The 21,048-nt window shown below is 41.0% G+C and overlaps 1 protein-coding gene across 1 annotated transcript in view; it reads right to left on the bottom strand.

Annotated features, from left to right (window-relative positions):
* chsy1 (chondroitin sulfate synthase 1) overlaps positions 1 to 21,048 on the bottom strand; it is a 208,895-nt gene that overhangs the window by 180,672 nt on the left and 7,175 nt on the right. The window contains exon 2 of the mRNA XM_051711643.1: positions 6,086 to 6,581. Within this exon, the coding sequence (XP_051567603.1) occupies positions 6,086 to 6,581 (496 nt within the window). The remainder of the gene's footprint in view (positions 1 to 6,085; positions 6,582 to 21,048) is intronic.

Here is a 21,048-nt window from a genome sequence, read left to right as displayed (position 1 = left end):
GAGTTGTGACATGCAACAGGAGCGTAGGCCGCCTTGGCGGTTGATGTACGCTACCATCGCCGTGTTGTCCGTCCAGACCAACACATGATGTCTCTGCGTGGGCAGCGCCCAGACACGTAAGACAGCGATCGTGGCTGTCGGAAGCGAAGAGATAAAAACCACAACCAGGAATAATACACAAACGGAAGGGCATCTTTAAAAAGATGTTCCGTGACTGCCACTCTTTAGTTAGGAAATATACTCTTTTAGAATATACTCTTTTTTTTTTTTTTTCTGCCGAAGCGCCCAGGGGCGTTCTCTGCACTCCATGGGTGCAGAGGGGGAGAAGCCGATGAAATGCGCCGTAGATCCAGCAGTTTGAGGTGAATATTGGAGGAATTGAATTCAGTGCACTGAATGCAACCGCTCAGCTCCGAAGAGAAAATCTGAATGAGTGGTTGCGAGCCAGCTCCTTTTATACCCGTATGTTCGGGGGAGTGGCATGCAAATTCCACTCGCCAATTCCCATTGGCCTTTTTTTCAAAATCAGAGGTGTTTGGGGCTCCCAAGAGTGACCTCTAGTGTCACTACATCGACACAACGTCGAGTGAGTGACAGATAGGGAACTATGTTGTTCTCTTGGGGAAAAAATAAATAAATGAAAAATATGCATTTATAAAAATGGAAAATAAAAAAGATTTTAAAATAACAGTAAAAAACATTTGCACTCACCCGGAGCTTACTTAGAAACCAATACTGACAGCATGAGGGTAATGCACATATATAAACTCTGAGTCTACATAAAGGTGGTAAAAGTTTTTAATAAAATGCGCTCTGCCTGTATTAAGAGATTTCACGCACACATACACACATAATGGTGTGATCAGCTTCAATTTTCGCTTTGCATTTTTTCTACCATAAAAGCAGATCCTCATCTGTTGGTTTGCATGACTCCAGTAAGAACCGAATACAAATAGAGTAGAATTTAATAAGAATCAAAATATTACAAGTGTTGCCTTGTAATATAGACTAACTTGGCTTTGCTTTAGAAGCACAGGCACCATGATACATGTTTTTCTCTCATCCAACACAACAACACGAATCCACAGTGGACTCAACTGTAACTGCCAGATTTGGTGAGAGAATCAGAGGGAAAACAGTGTAATTCAGCGCTGCTCACGGCAAGGGAAATGCAGAAAGGAAAATGAATTTGCGATATTCGAGTAGTGTTTTTAATTCTCGAGTAGCTGGTGCAGAATGAGTACTTTATCATCCCAAGCACTTAGGTCAAATTGACCCAACATTCAACAGTCACAATTTGCACATTTCTGGCATTTTACAGAGCTCGTAAGTCTTTATATGAACCGGGGCAAATTGACCCGTAAGTACTTATTACGTACTTACCTTAAGTACTAGGTACATCATTTATAAACATCAAAATATTAATTTTTCAGATTCAAATCACCTCCATGGAGGATGTTATGAAGTTTCAGTTTAAAATTTAAAGGAATAGTACACCCAAAAAACTCACCCTCAGGCCATCCAAGATGTACCTGAGTTTCTTTCTTCATCAAAACAGAATTTAAGACTTTTAGGATTTAATTTCAGGCCTCCTCCTCTAAAAAATGCAAGTGAATGTCCTCCATTTTTTGATAGTCCAAAATGCATATTTAGGGTGCATCAAAATAATCCACATGACTCCAGTCGACAAATAAAGTTCTTCTGAATGCGAAGAATGAAACGATTGATTATTTTTTAGAAACAAAACTTATATACTTTTTAACTACAAATGTTCGCTTCCGTACATCCCTGTGACGTGCGCTCGTTGGTAAGGTCACGTGTCACGTGGAGGAGTCAGGAAGCACGTCATTGTTTACAAGAGAAACTTGTGCCGTTCACAAACCAAAACAGTCCAATTTCAAAACAATATAAAATAAAAAAAAATCATTTCCAAATAATAATTAAAAAAAACAAAAAAAACAATGTAAACAATGACGTGCTTCCTGACTCCTCCTCCACATGACGCGTGACCTTACCAACGAGCTTACGTCATCCCTCTCATGAGCGCACGTCACAGAGATGTAAGGAAGTGAACATTTGTAGTTAAAAAGTATATAAGTATTGCTTTGTTTCTAAAAATAATCAATCGTTGACATTCAGAAGAACTTAGAAATTGTCGACTGGAGTCGTGTGGATTATTTTGATGCACCCAAAATATGCATTTTGGACCGTCAAAAAATGGAGGACATTCACTTGCATTGTTTAGAGGAGGAGGCCTGAAATGAAATCTTAAAAGTCTTAAATTCTGTTTTGATGAGGAAAGAAACTCAGGTACATCTTGGATGGCCTGAGGGTGAGTAAATTATCAGCAAATTTTCATTTTTGGGTGAACTATTCCTTTAAAGTTAAAGAGATAGTTCACCAAAAAATGAAAATCCTCTCATTTACTCACCCTCATGCCATCCCAGATGTGCATGACATCTTTCTTCTGCAGAACACAAATTATGATTTTAGAAGAATATTTCAGCTCTGTAGGTCCATACAATGCAAATGGATGGTGATCAGCACTTTAAAGCTCCAAAAAGCACAGACAATCGTTGTAAAAGTAATCCATCCACTACAGAGTTTTAATCCATATCTTCATAAACTATATGACAGGTGTGGGTGAGAAACAGATCAATATTTAAGTCCTTTTTTTCCTAGAAATTCTTCTCCCTGCCCAGTAGGGGGTGATATGCATGAAGAATGTGAATCACCAAAAACACAAGAAGAATGTGAAAGTGAAAGTTAAAGTGGAGATTGACACTGCGGGGAGGAGAATTTATAGTAAAAAAGGACTTAAATATTGAACTGTTTCTCACCCACACCTATCATATCGCTTCCGAAGACATGGATTTAACCACTGGAGTCTTTTGGATTACTTTCATGCAGATTTATGTGATTTGTTTTAGCTTCAAAATTTTGGCACCCATTTACTTGCAATGTATGGACCAAAAGAGCTGAGAAATTCTTCTAAAAACCTTCATTTGAGTTCAGCACATGAAACAAAGTCATACACATCTGGGATGGCATAAGTGTGAGTAAATGATGATAGAATTCTCATTTTGGGGTGAACTATTCCTTTAAGTTGATGCAAATCAGTGTTAAAAGTATAAAGGGGTCAAACTGACCCATAAGAACATTCAGGGGTTAAACTTCACATTAATTTAGTGAAAATCAGTGTGCAATACATGCCTTGATTATTTTGACTCAAACTAGCTCCCATGGCTGTTTCGTAAAAATTATGACAAATAAAATGATGCAAATAAATAAATGGAGATTTAAATCAAACAACAATAATAAAAAACAATTGCTACATAACATCACCCAGCCTTAGGTGAAATTTGACCCAGACATTTTTTTTGACAGGTTTCGTGAGGTTCACCGAGATGTAAATGTGCAGTCTTTCAATAAAGCAGCTCTCAGCTATTCAGTCCTTTCAATGACAGCATTCACAAAAAGGAAGGAAGAAGCTATCACAGTTTATTATGATGAACTTCATCTATTGCAGAGCTGATGACTCATCTGTTCAAGGTCAGAGCAGAGATCACCCTTTCAAAAAGTCAGCGTCCAAAGCCTCATTTCCTATGAGTCACCACATCATTGCTTTTATAAAAAAAAATTGTCCAATACCAAGTTCAAAAAAGTCAAGATCCCTTGATGACTGAAACAGGCTCCATCCCAATCTAATAACATGCAACCACTGAATATACAATATGATATACGATACTATTTTATTCATCCCCAGGGGGAAATTGAGGCGTTACAGCAGAAACATAAATACAAAAACAGAGTAGTAATACAATAAATACAACATAATATAAAGAATATGAGAGAAGAATGCTTGGCAATACAATAAAAATAAATAAGAATAGGAATTAAAGAATGTAATTATGCAATGATATTGCAAACTTGTGTAATTTTTAGGCAAAAGCAAAAAAAAATAAATAAATAAAATTCACATACCCCGTGCACACACGCACACACACACACACAATATATGTTTCCACTATTGTCCAGCCCTAATATACAGTGCATCCGGAAAGTATTCACAGCGCTTCACTTTTTCCACATTTTGTTATGTTACAGCCTGATTCCAAAATGGATTAAATTCATTATTTTCCTCAAAATTCTACAAACAATACCCCATAATGACAACGTGAAAGAAGTTTGTTTGAAATCTTTGCAAATTTATTAAAAAATAAATAAATAAATAAATAAATAAATCACATGTACATAAGTATTCACAGCCTTTGCTATGACACTCAAAATTGAGCTCAGGTGCATCCTGTTTCCACTGATCATCCTTGAGATGTTGCTACAACTTGATTGGAGTCCACCTGTGGTAAATTCAGTTGATTGGACATGATTTGGAAAGGCACACACCTGTCTATATAAGGTCCCACAGTTAAAAGTGCATGTCAGAGCACAAACCAAGCCATGAAGTCCACGGAATTGTCTATAGACCTCCGAGACAGGATGTATCAAGGCACAGATCCGGGGAAGGGTACAGAAACATTTCTGCAGCATTGAAGGTCCCAGTGAGCACAGTGGCCTCCATCATCTGTAAATGGAAGAAGTTTGGAACCACCAGGACTCTTCCTAGAGCTGGCCGCCTGGCCAAACTGAGCGATCAGGGGAGAAGGGAGGGTAAGTCAGGGAGGTGACCAAGAACTCAATGGTCACTCTGACAGAGCTCCAGCATTTCTCTGTGGAGAGAGGAGAACCTTCCAGAAGAACAACCATCTCTGCAGCACTCCACCAATCAGGCCTGTATGGTAGAGTGGCTAGACGGAAGCCACTCCTCAGTAAAAGGCACATGACAGCCTGCCTGGAGTTTGCCAAAAGGAACAGAATCTTTTGAGAAACAAAGATTGAACTCTTTGGCCTGAATGGCAAGCGTCATGTCTGGAGGAAACCAGGCACCGCTCATCACCTGGCCAATACCATCCCTACAGTGAAGCATGGTGGTGGCAGCATCATGCTGTGGGGATGTTTTTCAGCAGCAGGAACTGGGAGACTAGTCAGGATCGAGGGAAAGATGAATGCAGCAATGTACAGAGACATCCTTGATGAAAACCTGCTCCAGAGCGCTCTGGACCTCAGACTGGGGAGAAGGTTCATCTTCCAACAGGACAACGACCCTAAGCACACAGCCAAGATAACAAAGGAGTGGCTACGGGACAACTCTGTGAATGTCCTTGAGTGGCCCAGCCAGAGCCCAGACTTGAACCCGATTGAACATCTCTGGAGAGATCTGAAAATGGCTGTGAAAAACGCTCCTCATACAACCTGATGGAGCTTGAGAGGTCCTGCAAAGAAGAATGGGAGAAACTACCCAAAAATAGGTGTGCCAAGCTTGTAGCATCATACTCAAAAAGACTTGAGGCTGTAATTGGTGCCAAAGGTGCTTCAACAAAGTACTGAGCAAAGGCTGTGAATACTTATGTACATGTGATTTTCGTTTTTTTTTTTTTTTCGTTTTTTTTTTTTAATAAATTTGCAAAGATTTCAAATAAACTTTCACGTTGTCATTATGGGGTATTGTTTGTAGAATTTTGAGGAAAATAATGAATTTAATCCATTTTGGAATAAGGCTGTAACATAACAAAATGTGGAAAAAGTGAAGCGCTGTGAATACTTTCCAGATGCACTGTAATACCTGGTCAGGTATTGCCAAAGTCCTTTGATGGATCAAAGCTACTTGGAAGTTTTGATGGTAAAAAGAACAGAGCTCTGTTGTGCTTGGCTCCAACTGATAATTTTCAGTACACAAAAACTGCGGCTCTTAAGAGTTCACTGGAGAACTCTTTATAACAATGTGCATTATGAACACAACCTGGGCTGCAGGAATTATAAGACTAATAATTATGCAAAAAGTAGCCTGCTCTCTTTTGGTCATATGATTACCCCCTGTAATTATCTTTCAGCAATATAAACCCTGGAAAAAACTAAAGTTACGTTTATAATTTAGATACATCCACATCTACACAATTACATGTATTAGTTATGCACAGTCTAAATCCAGACCCTCAAACTTCCACATACACAATTCCACATCTCTTACCTCGTAGGACCAGACACACTGTACACCGGCAAAACGGCGCACACAGCGGCCCACCTCCACATCCTCATGGGTGGTGTACATCTCCTGCAGGCACTGACGGATGTGGGGCACCATCCTGCGCAGTACCTCCCGGCTCATGATCACACCTGGGCCACCCATGCAAAAGTTCTCCCCAGGTTCCAAGGCCAGTTTGCCCAGTTCATCGCGGGCACCCATACCTGTCTGGCCAAGGAAGATGGCCTCACTGCTGTTTAGACTCCTCAGAAAGCTTTCCAGCTTTTCACTTTTGATGTAGACGTCATCGTCAGCTCGCATAAACCACTCAAACTGGTCCAGGTAGTGGTCGTGCATGTACTTGAGCATCATGAAGGACTTCTTCTGTGGAGGGTATGAGTCGTCCACATTCTGCAGAGCCACAATGGGGATGGGGATTGACGTGTCGGAACCCTCGCTGGAGAAAAACTCCACTCTGCCAGGAATGGTTTTGGCCCAGGTCCTACACAACACAAAAAAGATGGAGTTCATAATTGGTGATGGACCAATATATCAGCCAGATACATCATTATTGACCAATTAACACATTTTCATTTAAAAAAAATCTACTGACAACATTTCATAAATTTTGCATACAGCTCATGTGTCATACTTAAATTTGTATTAGAAATTTGTAAAAAAATATCTGCATTACAACTGCCATCAGCATATATTGACATAGACCACTAAAAACATACCTTTCATGAGCCATGGAAGATTTTGAAACTGAAATAATGGTGAGTCACTAATTATCAAGAGATGGAAAAGACTAAACAGACTGGTGTTCCTGGTAGAGCATGGCACTAGCAATGCCAAGTGTGTGGGTTTCACTCCAAGGGAACACATAATATGTATAGCCTGAATGCACTGAAAGTTGATTTGGAGAAAAGTGTGTGCCTAATGCATAAATGTAGTGTAATATAAATGTAAAAGGAACAACTTAGTCTTGATTTTGATTATTTTAAAACAGAAAGTCACAAACTGCTTCACCACAAATTTTCAGAAACAGAAAAGATAAAATTACAGGACTCAACATGACAATAAATATGAATAATGCTTTATCTTGCAATGACCCTCTTTTTGAGGGCATTTACCACAACTGAGAAATGTGTTTAACCAAATTAGACCTTGGCAGCAGAGCTTCGGAGATGCACTTGATTTAATTCAACATTCCTCTCCAGACAACTAAACGTGTCCCTGCGATAACCTATACTTAGGCTAGTGTCCAACATGTCAGCATGTGAAAAGGTTGCAGTCTGACATCTGTTTTTCTTGTCTGCATCAAATTTGACTAAATTCCCGTTTCCTGTCCTCTGCAACTAAAGAGAAATCCTAAGATATCCATATTTACCTTCTGCACACTTTTGCAGTTACGCTAAGATACAGGGCTCTATTTTCGTGGCTACGTGCAACGACTGTGCTAAGTGCAATTTTCATGCCAGTGCAAAGCGCAAGTGGGGGTGGGCGGGAGTGTTTGTGCTATCTGTGTGTGTATGCACGTAAACTGTGGGTGTGTTGTATGAAAATGAACTGGCACAAAAGCCAGTGTGTCTGTGCCAGTGATTTGGAATAGATTAAGTATTTTAAATGGGTCGCATAAACACAATTTTTTTTTTTTTACTGTTTTCTGAAGGTTGGTTTTGTTTTAGACTAGTCGACTCCAAACTTTTTGTTTAAACGTCAGTAAAATTAGTCATTGCACACAACTCTAGATAGAGGTGGGCATGAATAGCCCCTATACCAAATTTGGAGTATCTAGGACAAACTCTATAACGCCACCACCATGTCAAAAATTCACTTTTCTTTTGTGTATATCTTTTGAACCATTTGTCCTAGAAACCAAATTCTTTTGCATCTGATTACTCTCCTCCTGATAATTCCAATGGATTCCCTTACATTAGAACTCCACCCCATTACAGTGGTTGCCATCTTGGATTTCAATATTTACAGTTTAAACTTTTCACATCCTTTAAACTTGATAAGATTTGCCCCCCAAAAAATAATAATCTCAAAATAATCTGCAGACTGAGCCGCACAGAACTAACCAGAAACATCTTAATTTGGGCTACCGTTCAGAAATTATGCCAACACGAAGTTAACAAGGTCGACATAAAACAGGAAGTGAGACTATATCTCGGCAAAGTTTTGTCCTATCGAAATGAATTTTGGTATGCTTAATCAGGACCATGATCTAAGGAACATGCAAAGTTTGGTGACAGCGCCACCTATGGGTCAAGAAATGTTAAAAGCTGATATTTTGGACTGTAACTTTTAAACAGTTTGTCTTAAAATTATGAGTTTGGTATCTTTGGATAACTTGGGTAATGAGGATTTCAACTATACCATTTTTTTTTTAACATCGGCCATATAACCTCTCTGCCATTTTGAATTTTATGAAAAAGTAATGTATATTTTAAATGAAAATTAGAAAGGGTCTTTGACATCATTTGTCCAGTAGAAATGATGCAACATCTTAAACTGAATAAGGCGTACCCTTGCATCCCTAGACATAGTTTTAACATTTTTAAGAATAATTTCCCACTCCCCATCCTCCAATACCAAGTTCCCATAACCTCTTAAGAGTTGTTAAGGCCCCATCACAAAGACTCTGAATCAACTAGGAATAGTATACACTGACACTTCATGCCCCTTTCCAAAGGCTGTGAGCACCATACAGAGGGTATATGCAGCTTTAGGGGGCTGTGTACTACCACCAAAAATAGTACAAAGTAGATGGTGCAACTGTAAATACCTGTAAAATTGAGACCTAGAAATCCCAAATTGCTGTGTTATATTTTCAAATTATCTCAAAGCTCCATTTTCATAAAGGTCACCAAATGTAGCAACACCCCTCTCCAACCATTCTTTCCAGCAAAAGGGGGACTTGTTAATTCATGATTTGGGGTTCAGCCATATGCTTGAGGAAACATTTAGGTATCAAAATGTAACATACAGGAAACCTTTGTCCATACTGAATGTAAATGTGAAATAATGGGATGCATTTTCACTTCACTAGGCAATTTGATAGAAAGACTTTGCAATGGTGATATTGGGGCAAGGAACGCTTGTTCAGTTTTGTACCAGAGAGGGGCTCTCTCAGGTGGAAGAGACCAATGGGTCAGGTGTCTGAGACTAAAAGCATGGTAATAAAACAAAATTTTGGAGAGGCCAAACCTCCATTGTCAATTGGTCGATGTAACTTACTGAAAAGCAACCGATGTAATTTACCATTCCAAATAAAAGACATAGATATTCTTTTAAATTGTTTAAAATAAGAAAGAGGAACCTAAATTTCTCAAATTTGCTGGAAATAAAATGCCTATATACCTAATGCCTTGCTTGGGCCATTGATAAGTGCCAGTTTGGAAAGCCATGGCAGGGCAATATGCTGTCAGTGCAAAAGCATCTGATTTAGACCAATTCACCCTGTATCCTGAAAATTTAGAGAAGGAATTAATAATTTTATGAAGGCTAGGCATAGAGCTACTAGGGACGGAGACAAATAATAATATATCATCAGCAAATGGGAGAGAGGACAACTTTGCTGGGTTCCCCTACCAAGAGAAAAAAAATCTGAACTCAATCCATTAGTTTGAACTGCTGCTAACGGTTGTTTATAAAGTAACTTAATCCACCCAATAAAAGTGTTGCCAAATCCGTACATTTCCAAAATCTTAAAAAAGATAGTCCCACAGGGCCTGGGTAGCTCAGCGAGTATTGACGCCGACTACCACCCCTGGAGTCGTGACTCCAGCCAGGTCTCCTAAGCAACCAAATTGGCCTGGTTGCTAGGGAGGGTAGTGTCTCATGGGGTAATCTCCTCGTGGTCACGACCGAGGGTTCTCGCTCTCAATGGGGTGCGTGGTAAATTGTGCGTGGATCACAGAGAGTAGCATAAGCCTCCACATGCTGGGAGTCTCTGCGGTGTCATGCACAGCGAGCCACATGATAAGATGTGCAACTGGGACTTGTCCTCTGCCTCCCGGATTGAGGTGAGTAACCGTGCCACCACGAGAACCTGCCAAGTAGTGGGAATTGGGCATTCCAAATTGGGAGAAAAGGGGAAAAAATACAAAATACAAAAAATACAAAAGATAGTCCCATTCCACCCTATCAAAGGCCTTCACGGCATCAAGTGAGATAGCAGCGATTTTTTACAGCGACCACATAATATTTATAAAATGTCTAATATTGTCAGAAGAACTACGACCAAGAATAAACCCCACTTGATCTAGATGTATAATAGATGTAATTACTCAGCTTAATTGATTAGCCAGAATTTTTGACAATATTTTTACATCTAACTGGATCAGGGAAATTGGACGATAACTTTTACATTCATTTGGGTCATTATATTTTTTTAAGAATGAGACTGATAAGGGCTTGTGTCATGGTTGGCGGTAGTTCACCTTTCTTTAATGACTCTGTTTAAACTTCTAACATATGTGGAGCTAGTTCTGGGACATAAGATCTAAACATTTCTGTAGCAAAATCATCTGGCATGCAAAACACATGCCCTACCAAGCTTTTCAGCTTCCTGTGGGGAAAGGTGCATTTCTTGAAGGAACACTATATCATATTTTTTACGCTTAAGGAAAGCTACAACCTTCCTTCTTTTAATAGGGTGCCCCAGCCCATTAACATTCCACTGCAGAGAAACATTTTACCTATATTAAAGTGACATATTGACATGTAAAGATAAATTGTGTACCCAAGGAAAAATTATATAGACCACCTTCCAACATTGATGTAACCATCAAATCCAAAACAACCCACAGAACAGAAAAAAAAAAAAAAGTTCAACCCTGCACACAACAGTCCCAACTGTCATCCATCCCCCGGAAATCCAACAGTCTTTGCACACTCACGAGATTTTCCTCAAACCTATTGCTACCCGATTGCTCAAGACCTGTGGTTTTTTCCCATGTTTTTTTTTTTTGTTTCTACATAAACCGTTAAATTGCACAAAAATGTATTCCATAAAATAAGTCCCAGTAAATAATCACATCGAATCCACAAAATGAACAAATGAACTCAACAATAAGTCAATAAAGGAAAAAAAAAAAAAAAAAAGTAAAGCGAGAGTCAGTGGGCAGCCAACAGAATAACAAACCCTTTCAGGCTGCATCAGTAAAAGGCACAATGTGTAGTCTGTATTGTTGACCAAGTGCAGGCAAAATTGCCCACTCACACCATTGATTTAATGAAGGCCATAACTTGTCATGGGCATGTAAAAGTCTTGTGACCACCCTTGCCGTCAATTCTGAGCTTAGCAGTAAAAAGCAGTGTGAAGCCTACCTTCTGTTGGTGCAGTAATTTCTTACACTCTTTGAATCTGTCCCTCTTCGCTTGTGTCACCTTAGCAAAGTCCGGAAAAACCATGATGTTATGGTCCTCCCATCATAACTTGCTTTTATTCCCTGCCACTCACAGAACAAAGTCTCTGTCAGCCGAACGCAAGAATCTTGCCAGTATGGATCGGGGTCCGTCACCCACCATGGGAAGCTGACCGAAAACTCTGTGGGCGTGCTCAATTTTCGAGCTGGCGGTCCACTGTATCGTTCAAATTCGGAACAAGCCCGTCCAAAAAAATTCACCATATCTTGAGATTCCTTTACCTCAGGAATTCCAACGAAACGATTATTATTAAGCCTGCTCTGATTTTCCATATCCTCTAGTTTTTTTCCACACGCATACCACACCAGCCTTGGTAGCAGGTGGGTTAGCCTGTAGCTCTCTTTCAACCGACTCCAGAAACTCTACCCGTTTTTCAACATTGTCCATTCTTATGATCAGGGTGGAAAGTTTCGCCTCCATAGATGTGATCGCTCAACGTAGTTCTGTGAGGCCCTCCAAATCGGTCGAGATTTGCGTCGGCGCTGCATAAATGTTCAAGATCTCCAGACCTACTTCACGAAGCTCACTGCCACTATCGACTGGACCTCCACGATTCTGATCCTGTGAGGCGTCCGACACGTGAGAACGCAAGTACTTTTTATTGTCCCCACAGGCCGACGAGTTAGAATTTTTCGACATCCTGACCTCCCAGCACAGTTAGTAAACAAAACTATAACAGTTCTCACCAGTTAATATTGCTTTAAAGGATAATTGTAGCAAGCGACCAACCCTTGCATAATGTGTCTCGTGACTCAACACATTTTTTTATATATTATTACTTTGTTCTAAGTCTTCTGAAAATGGCAAAGATAAATTTCTAAATGTATTTATTTTATTTATTTAAAATCTGCTGACTCCAGCTTGGTATGTCTCTTTAGCACCAGTACAATGTGTTGCTGTGTAGCATAAAGGTCAGTTTGCTGTACCTGCAAACCACAGAGATCAAAAGGGGACCGGTTCAAGCCCCACTCCAGGCTGCTTGTAAACTACAAAAAAGTTGATTAGTCAGTTTAAACACAACTTTTAATGTATTATTGCTTCCATATTCTAAGTCTTCTGAAAATTGCAGAGAGAAATTTCTAAATGTACTTTGTTTTTTCCATTTAAAACCTGTTGACTCTCAGCTTGGTATGTCTCTTTAGCACCAGTACACAGTGCTGGCCTCCGAGTGAATTGACTTGATCATCCGGGGAACTGGGATGCCGGATTAGTTTCTTTTTGCGTTGGTTCCGCCTAGCGACTGGAGTTTGTTCTGTTGAATAACACTCCTTTGGAACAGCTGGGGATTAATCTTTCGTTCTTCGTGCTTATCTGGACTCAAGATGGCGCCGAGTATGGCTGCTGCGTTGCGAGCTCCGACACAACATGGCAGTGTTTTGTTTGTTTTGTTCACAATTCTTATGTTTTTTGTCTTGGATGTTGTCTGCCTTATTGTCTATGACAGACAAACACTTTTGGACATTGGTTCAGCAATTTCACACCGTAAACCGGACTTCAAATTCCTCAATGCCGACCCGCTGTTTACAAACACGCAAGCGGAGCCCTTTGTCTGGGCAGTCCGGACGTGGAAACGCAGGAGGAAAAGGGGAAACAGAGCCGGCGTTCTCATCAGAGTAAGACGCCATGCAAATCGACCCCCGCTACCCAGTATTCTACTGGCAAATGTTCAGTCTCTGGATAACAAGCTCTGCGAGCTGAAAGCGCAGATCTCTTTCCAACGAGAGATGAGGGACTACTGCATTATCATTAACAGAAATTTGGATGTCTGCGGAGATTCCAGGCTCAGCCATTGAACCCGCGGGGTTCTCAGTGCACTGAGCGAAAGACCTCTCAGATAAAAGCAGAGGTGGTGGTGTATGTTTTATGATCAACAAATCCTGGTGTGATCAGAGGAACGTACATTCTATCAAGTCTTTCTGCTCTCCTGATCTGGAATTTCTCATGCTTCTGTGTCGACCATTCTGGCTACCGAGGGAATTCACAGTGGTCATTATCACAGCTGTGTATATTCCCCCACAAGCCGACACAGACCAGGCAATCAAGGAACTGTATGGGAGTATAAGTGAGCAGGAAACCGCGCACCCTGAGGCCGCGTTCATTGTGACCGGGGACTTTAATAAAGCCAGTTTCAAATCAGTCGCACCAAAATACCATCAGCACATTAGTTTCAACACACGAGGGGACCAGGTTTTGGACCATTGCTACTCTCCCTTCCGGGATGGCTACAAATCCCTCCCCCGCCCACCATTTGGCAAATCAGACCACTCTTCCATTCTGCTTCTGCCCGCTTACAGGCAGAAACTGAAACAGGAAGCACCCACCCTCAGAACGATCCAGTGCTGGTCGGACCAATCAGACTCTACGCTACAGGACTGTTTTGATCACACGGACTGGGAGATGTTCCGGCCCGCCTCTGATGATGACATCGAGCTTTACGCTGATAGCATAATGTGTTTCATCAAAAAGTGCATGGAGGACGTAGTTCCGACCAGAACAATATGGATCTACCCGAACCAGAAGCCATGGATAAATAGCGATGTTCGCGCGGCACTTAATGTGCAGACCTCCGCTTTCAATTCTGGGAACGCGGAGGAGCATAAACAAGCCAGTTATGCCCTCCGACAAACTATCAGAACATCAAAACGCCAGTACAGGAACAAGATTGGAGGACAGTTTAACACCACCAACTCTAGAAGCATGTGGCAGGGAATTAACATCATCATGGACTTTAAAGGGAATAAAAACTTCGCCATGAACACCGCTGCCTCTCTCCCGGATGAGCTAAATACTTTTTATGCTCGTTTTGAGGGAAATAACACCGCCCTCGTAGAGAGATCTCTCGCGGCCGAAGCTACAGAGGTTAGTTCACTCTCCGTCTCTGTAGCGGATGTAACCCGATCCTTCCGACGGGTGAATATCCGCAAAGCCGCGGGCCCAGACGGCATTTCGGGCCGCGTCATCAGAGCGTGCGTGAACCAGCTGGCTGGTGTTTTTACAGACATTTTCAACCTTTCCCTCTCTTTGTCTGTAGTCCCCACATGCTTTAAAACATCCACCATTGTGCCTGTTCCTGTTGCTCTGACCCCCATCATCAGCAAATGCTTTGAGAGACTAATCAGAGATTAGATCTGCTCTGTGCTGCCTCACTCTCTTGACCCATTGCAGTTTGCTTACCGCAACAACCGCTCCACTGATGATGCCATTGCATCTACACTACACACTGCTCTCTCCCACCTGGAAAAAAGAACACTTATGTGAGAATGCTGTTTGTAGACTACAGCTCAGCATTCAACACCATAGTGCCCTCCAAGCTAGATGAGAAACTCCAGGCTCTGGGCTTAAACAGCTCGCTGTGCAGCTGGATCCTGGACTTCCTGTCAAGCAGACGCCAGGTGGTTAGAATAGGCAGCAACATCTCCTCATCACTGACTCTCAACACTGAAGCCCCAGAGGGCTGTGTTCTCAGCCCACTCTTGTATTCCTTGTACACACATGACTGTGTGACAACACATAGCTCCAATGCCATCATTAAGTTTGCTGATGACACGACGGTGGTAGGTCTGATCACTGACAATGATGAAACAGCCTACAGAGAGGAGGTGCACACTCTGACACACTGGTGTCAGGAGCACAACCTCTCCCTCAACGTCAGTAAGATAAAGGAGCTTGTGGTGGACTTCAGGAGAAAAGTCAGAGAACACAGCCCCATCACCATCAACGGAGCACCGGTGGAGAGAGTCAGCAGCTTCAAGTTCCTAGGTGTCCACATCACTGACTCACATGGTCCATCCACACTGAAGTCGTTGTGAGGAAGGCTCATCAGTGCCTCTTCTTCCTGAGATGGCTGAGGAAGTTTGGAATGAACTGCCACATCCTCACACGGTTCTACACCTGCACTGTAGAGAGCATCCTGACTGGCTGCATCTCCGCCTGGTACTGCAATAGCACAACCCATAACCGCAAAGCACTGCAAAGGGTGGTGCGAACTGCCAGACACATCATCGGAGGTGAGCTTCCCTCCCTCCAGGAAATATATACAAGGCGGTGTGTGAAAAAAGCTCGGAGGATCATCAGAGACTCCAGCCACCCGAGCCATGGGCTGTTCTCACTGCTACCATCAGGCAGGCGGTATCGCAGCATCAGGACCCGCACCAGCCGACTCCATGATAGCTTCTTCCCCCAAGCAATCAGACTTTTTAACTCTTGATCTCCCACGATCAAATACATCAGCACTGCACTTTATTACTCTTATATCTCAATAATAATATATATAATAATAATATAATTTACTGTCATAAATTATATTATTATTATATATATTCTCTCTTAACAACTGACTATCAACCGACAGCCTGTATGTCAATACAGTACAATACAACCTACTGTACATTCTATATATACTACTAATATATATATATATATATATATATATATATATATATATATATATATATATATATATATATATGTATATATATATATACTTTTTTATTTTTTATTTTTATTGAATAGTATCTATATTGTGCGTATTGTGTACTGTACAGTGCATGTTATTATTTGTATATTGTGTTGTGTGTAATTACGTGTATATTAGACTTTAAATTGTGTTGTGTTAATTTGATGTTATTGTAAATTGGTATATGTCTCATCACTGTCACGACTGCTATGTTGATCGGAACTGCACCCAAGAATTTCACACACTATTGCACTTGTGTATATGGCTGTGTGACAATAAATGTGATTTGATTTATGCCTCCTGCTGACTGGAGTTTGTTTTGTTGAGTATTTTTACGGGACACTGGAATGATTACGTCATCTGCTGAACTCATAACAGCTGGCTCACTGATCATTCGTTTGTCAGTCCGAGGAATCTGAATGGTTTTATATCAGCTGGAATTTGTTTTGTGGTGGATCACACCTTTGAGACAGTTCTGTGAATGAATCTACATGTTCTTTGTGTTCATTCTGCCTATTGGCTGGGGTTTATTTTACAAAGTATTTTCTGTTATGTAATTTTGCCTCACAAATTTGTGAGGCAAAATTGTGCATTCCGATGGCAAAGTTGCCGTGGGGGCTCGTGGGCGTTCATGGACCTTTTGAGTTTAGAGGGATCGTCGCCGGTTGGCGCTGTCGTGCGTGGGGTTAATGCGCACTTTTTTCTTTTTGTTTTGTTCGGGGTTTGATTGTTTCACTAATGGGGAATGTGGTCTGTATTATTTTATTTTTGACACACAATTAATTTTTTTACTATATCAAAATATCAATTGTTAAAATGAGTGGATTGTCTCTCTCCACATGGAATGTACAGTGCATCCGGAAAGTATTCACAGCGCTTCACTTTTTCCACATTTTGTTAAGTTACAGCCTTATTCCAAAATATATTAAATTCATTATTTTCCTCAAAATTCTACAAACAATACCCCATAATGACAACGTGAAAGAAGTTTGTTTGAAATCTTTGCAAATTTATTAAAAATAAAAAACGAAAAAAAAAAAAAAAAAAAAAAAAAAAATCACATGTACATAAGTATTCACAGCCTTTGCTATGACACTCAAAATTGAGCTCAGGTGCATCCTGTTTCCACTGATCATCCTTGAGATGTTGCTACAACTTGATTGGAGTCCACCTGTGGTAAATTCAGTTGATTGGACATGATTTGGAAAGGCACACACCTGTCTATATAAGGTCCCACAGTTAACAGTGCATGTCAGAGCACAAGCCAAGCCATGAAGTCCAAGGATTTGTCTGTAGACCTCCAAGACAGGATTGTATCGAGGCACAGATCTGGGGAAGGGTACAGAAAAATTTCTGCAGCATTGGTCCCAATGAGCACAGTGGCCTCCATCATCTGTAAATAGAAGAAGTTTGGAACCACCAGGACTCTTCCTAGAGCTGGCCGCCCGGCCAAACTGAGCGATCGGGGGAGAAGGGCCTTAGTCAGGGAGGTGACCAAGAACCCGATGGTCACTCTGACAGAGCTCCAGTGTTTCTCTGTGGAGAGAGGAGAACCTTCCAGAAGAACAACCATCTCTGCAGCACTCCACCAATCAGGCCTGTATGGTAGAGTGGCCAGACGGAAGCCACTCCTCAGTAAAAGGCACATGACAGCCCGCCTGGAGTTTGCCAAAAGGCACCTGAAGGACTCTCAGACCATGAGAAGCAAAGATTGAACTCTTTGGCCTGAATGGCAAGCATGCTTGCCATTCAGGCCAAAGAGTTCAATCTGGAGGAAACCAGGCACCGCTCATCACCTGGCCAATACCATCCCTACAGTGAAGCATGGTGGTGGCAGCATCATGCTGTGGGGATGTTTTTCAGTGGCAGGAACTGGGAGACTAGTCAGGATCGAGGTAAAGATGAATGCAGCAATGTATAGAGACATCCTTGATGAAAACCTGCTCCAGAGTGCTCTGGACCTCAGACTGGGGCAAAGGTTCATCTTCCAACAGGACAATGACCCTAAGCACACAGCCAAGATAACAAAGGAGTGGCTACAGGACAACTCTGTGAATGTCCTTCAGTGGCCCAGCCAGAGCCCAGACTTGAACCAGATTGAACATCTCTGGAGAGATCTGAAAATGGCTGTGCACCGACGTTCCCCATCCAACCTGATGGAGCTTGAGAGGTCCTGCAAAGAAGAATGGGAGAAACTGCCCAAAAATAGGTGTGCCAAGCTTGTAGTATCATACTCAAAAAGACTTGAGGCTGTAATTGGTGCCAAAGGTGCTTCAACAAAGTACTGAGCAAAGGCTGTGAATACTTATGTACATGTGATTTGTTTTTATTTATTTTTTTTATAAATTTGCAAAGATTTCTAACAAACTTTCACGTTGTCATTATGGGGTATTGTTTGTAGAGTTTTGAGGAAAATAATGAATTTAATCCATTTTGGAATAAGGCTGTAACATAACAAGATGTGGAAAAAGTGAAGTGCTGTGAATACTTTCTGGATGCACTGTAAATGGGTTGGGGCACCCTATAAAAAGAAGGAAGGTTACTACTTTTCTTAAACGTAAGAAATATGATATAGAAACGCATCTTTCCCCGCAGGAAGCTGAAAAATTTGGGAAGATATGGGGTGGACATGTACTGGCTCAAGTAAGAGCAAGGGAATCATTATATTGGTACATAAGCATCTACAATTCAAATGTCTCAAACAGATTAAAGATAAATTAGGGAGAGTAATTGTTGTTTTAGCTGAAATTCAGGGGCAAAGGTTTATTTTGGCTAATATTTACGCACCTAATGCGGATGATCAGGGCTTTTTTTTTTAGATCTTGAAGGGATGTTGCAAGCCGCTGGCACCCCTCATGATATAATATTGGGAGGAGACTTTAATCTTTTGATGGACTCTGTCCTTGATCATAGTGAAGCAAAAGTGTGTAAGCCCCCTAGAGCAACATTGACGCTTCACAGGATGTGTAAAAATCTTGGTCTTACAGATATTTGGAGACTTTTGAACCCATCTGGTAGGGACTATAAATCTTTTCATCAGTCCATAAGATTTATTCTAGAATAGATTTATAATAAATTTTTTTATATATATATCTAAGTCCCTCATTTCATCTGTTGTTGATTGCTCAGTTGGAAACATCTTAGTCTCATATCATGCCCTGGTGAGTTTAGAGGTGTTGCCACATATAGAGAAAAATAAATCATATAGTTGGCGCTTTAATGTATCCCTTTTGCAAAATCCTGATTTCCAACAAATGTTAAAGACTGAAATCAATGTTTATATGGAGACCAACTGGTCCTCAGTATCCTCTGTGGGCGTGGCTTGGGAGGCACTTAAAGCGGTTCTTAGGGGTCGGATCATACAGTATGCCTCATTCATCAAAAAATCCAAAGCACGAGAATTCGTGGGGTTGGAAGGAAATATAAAAAATGCAGAGGCAGAGCTGAAGTACCGTTTGTCATCTGATGGTCTCAGAGAACTGACCCGATTGAAATATAGATATAATACTATTTTGTCACGGAAAGTGGAGTTTTTGTTATTCAGGGCAAGACAGTCATACTTGGAGTTGGGGGACAAAGCAGGAAAACATTTGGATAGATATATAAAGCAGAGAGTGTCTTTTTCTACCATTACCTCAGTGAAATCTGATGGTGGTGAAATATTTACCTAGGCCATTGTTATTAATAATGCTTTTAAAGAATTCTACCTTGATCTTTATAGTTACACATCTTCGTCTACTGATGAAGATATTAGAAACTTTGTGGAACCATTAGAAATCCCTAAATTGACGACTGAGCAAAGAAATTCTCTTGATTCTGAGATAACCTTGAAGGAGCTTGATGAGGTAATTAAGGCCCTGCCTACAGGCAAGGCTCCGGGGCCTGACAGCTTTGCCGCTGAGTTTTTCAAATCTTATGCTACAGAACTGGCTCCACTTTTGTTAGAAATTTATATGGAATCATTAAAGAATGGAAAGCTCCTGCCAACCATGACATCGGATCAGTCTGATTCTTAAAAAGGACAAAGATCCAAGCGAGTGTAAAAGTTACAGTCCAATTTCCCTGATCCAGTTAGATGTAAAAATGTTGTCAAAAATTCTGGCTAACCGATTAAGTAAAGTTATGACATCACTTATACATATAGATCAGGTGGGGTTTATTTGGGGCCGTAGCTCTTCTGATAACATTAGGCGTTTCATCAATATCATGTGGTCAGTAGCGAATGATCAATCTCCGGTCGCTACCATCTCACTTGACGCCGAAAAGGCGATATGGTAGAATGGGATTATCTTTTTAAGATTTTGGAAATGTATGGGTTTGGGAGTACTTTTATTGGTTGGATTAAGTTACTTTGTAGACACCCTGTAGCAGCGGTACTAACAAATGGACTAATTTCAGATTATTTTACTCTGGATAGGGGCACCCGGCAGGGTTGCCCTCTTCCCCCATTATTGTTCTGTCTTGCCCTGGAACCATTAGCAGCCGCGATAAGGAAGGAGGATGATTTTCCAGGGTTGATTGCGGGAGGTGTGGCGCATAAGCTTTTGCTTTTATTTTATTATTTGTCTCCGACCCCACTAGATCTATGCCTTGCCTCCACAGAATTATTAATTCCTTTTCCAAGTTCTCAGGATACAAAGTCAATTGGTCTAAATCCGAAGCTTTAGCTTTGACAGCGTACTGTCCAGTAACGGCCTTCCAGCCGGGCGTCTTCCAGTGGCCCAAACAGGGCATTAAGTATTTGGGAAATTAATTCCCAGAAAATTTGTCTGATTTAGTCAGAGTTCCTTTTGATCCCTTAATAAAAAGGTTTTCGAATGATGTGGACAGGTGGGCTTCATTACACTTATCGATGATTGGGAAGGTTAATGTTATTAAAATGAATTGTATTCCAAAATTCAACTACCTGTTACAATCTCTCCCTATAGATGTCCCCCTCTCTTACTTCAGGCAATTTGATAGCATAGCGAAGTCCTTTATTTGGAATGGTAAGCGTGCCAGGTTAAATTTCATTAAGTTACATAGGCCGATGGACAAAGGTGGGCTAGCCCTACCCAAGATTTTGTTTTATTATTAT

This window comes from Myxocyprinus asiaticus, chromosome 1, assembly GCF_019703515.2.
Source record: "Myxocyprinus asiaticus isolate MX2 ecotype Aquarium Trade chromosome 1, UBuf_Myxa_2, whole genome shotgun sequence".
Lineage (NCBI taxonomy): Eukaryota > Metazoa > Chordata > Actinopteri > Cypriniformes > Catostomidae > Myxocyprinus > Myxocyprinus asiaticus.
Note: the sequence above shows the minus strand (reverse complement) of the source record. Positions and strands in the feature narration are given on the sequence as shown.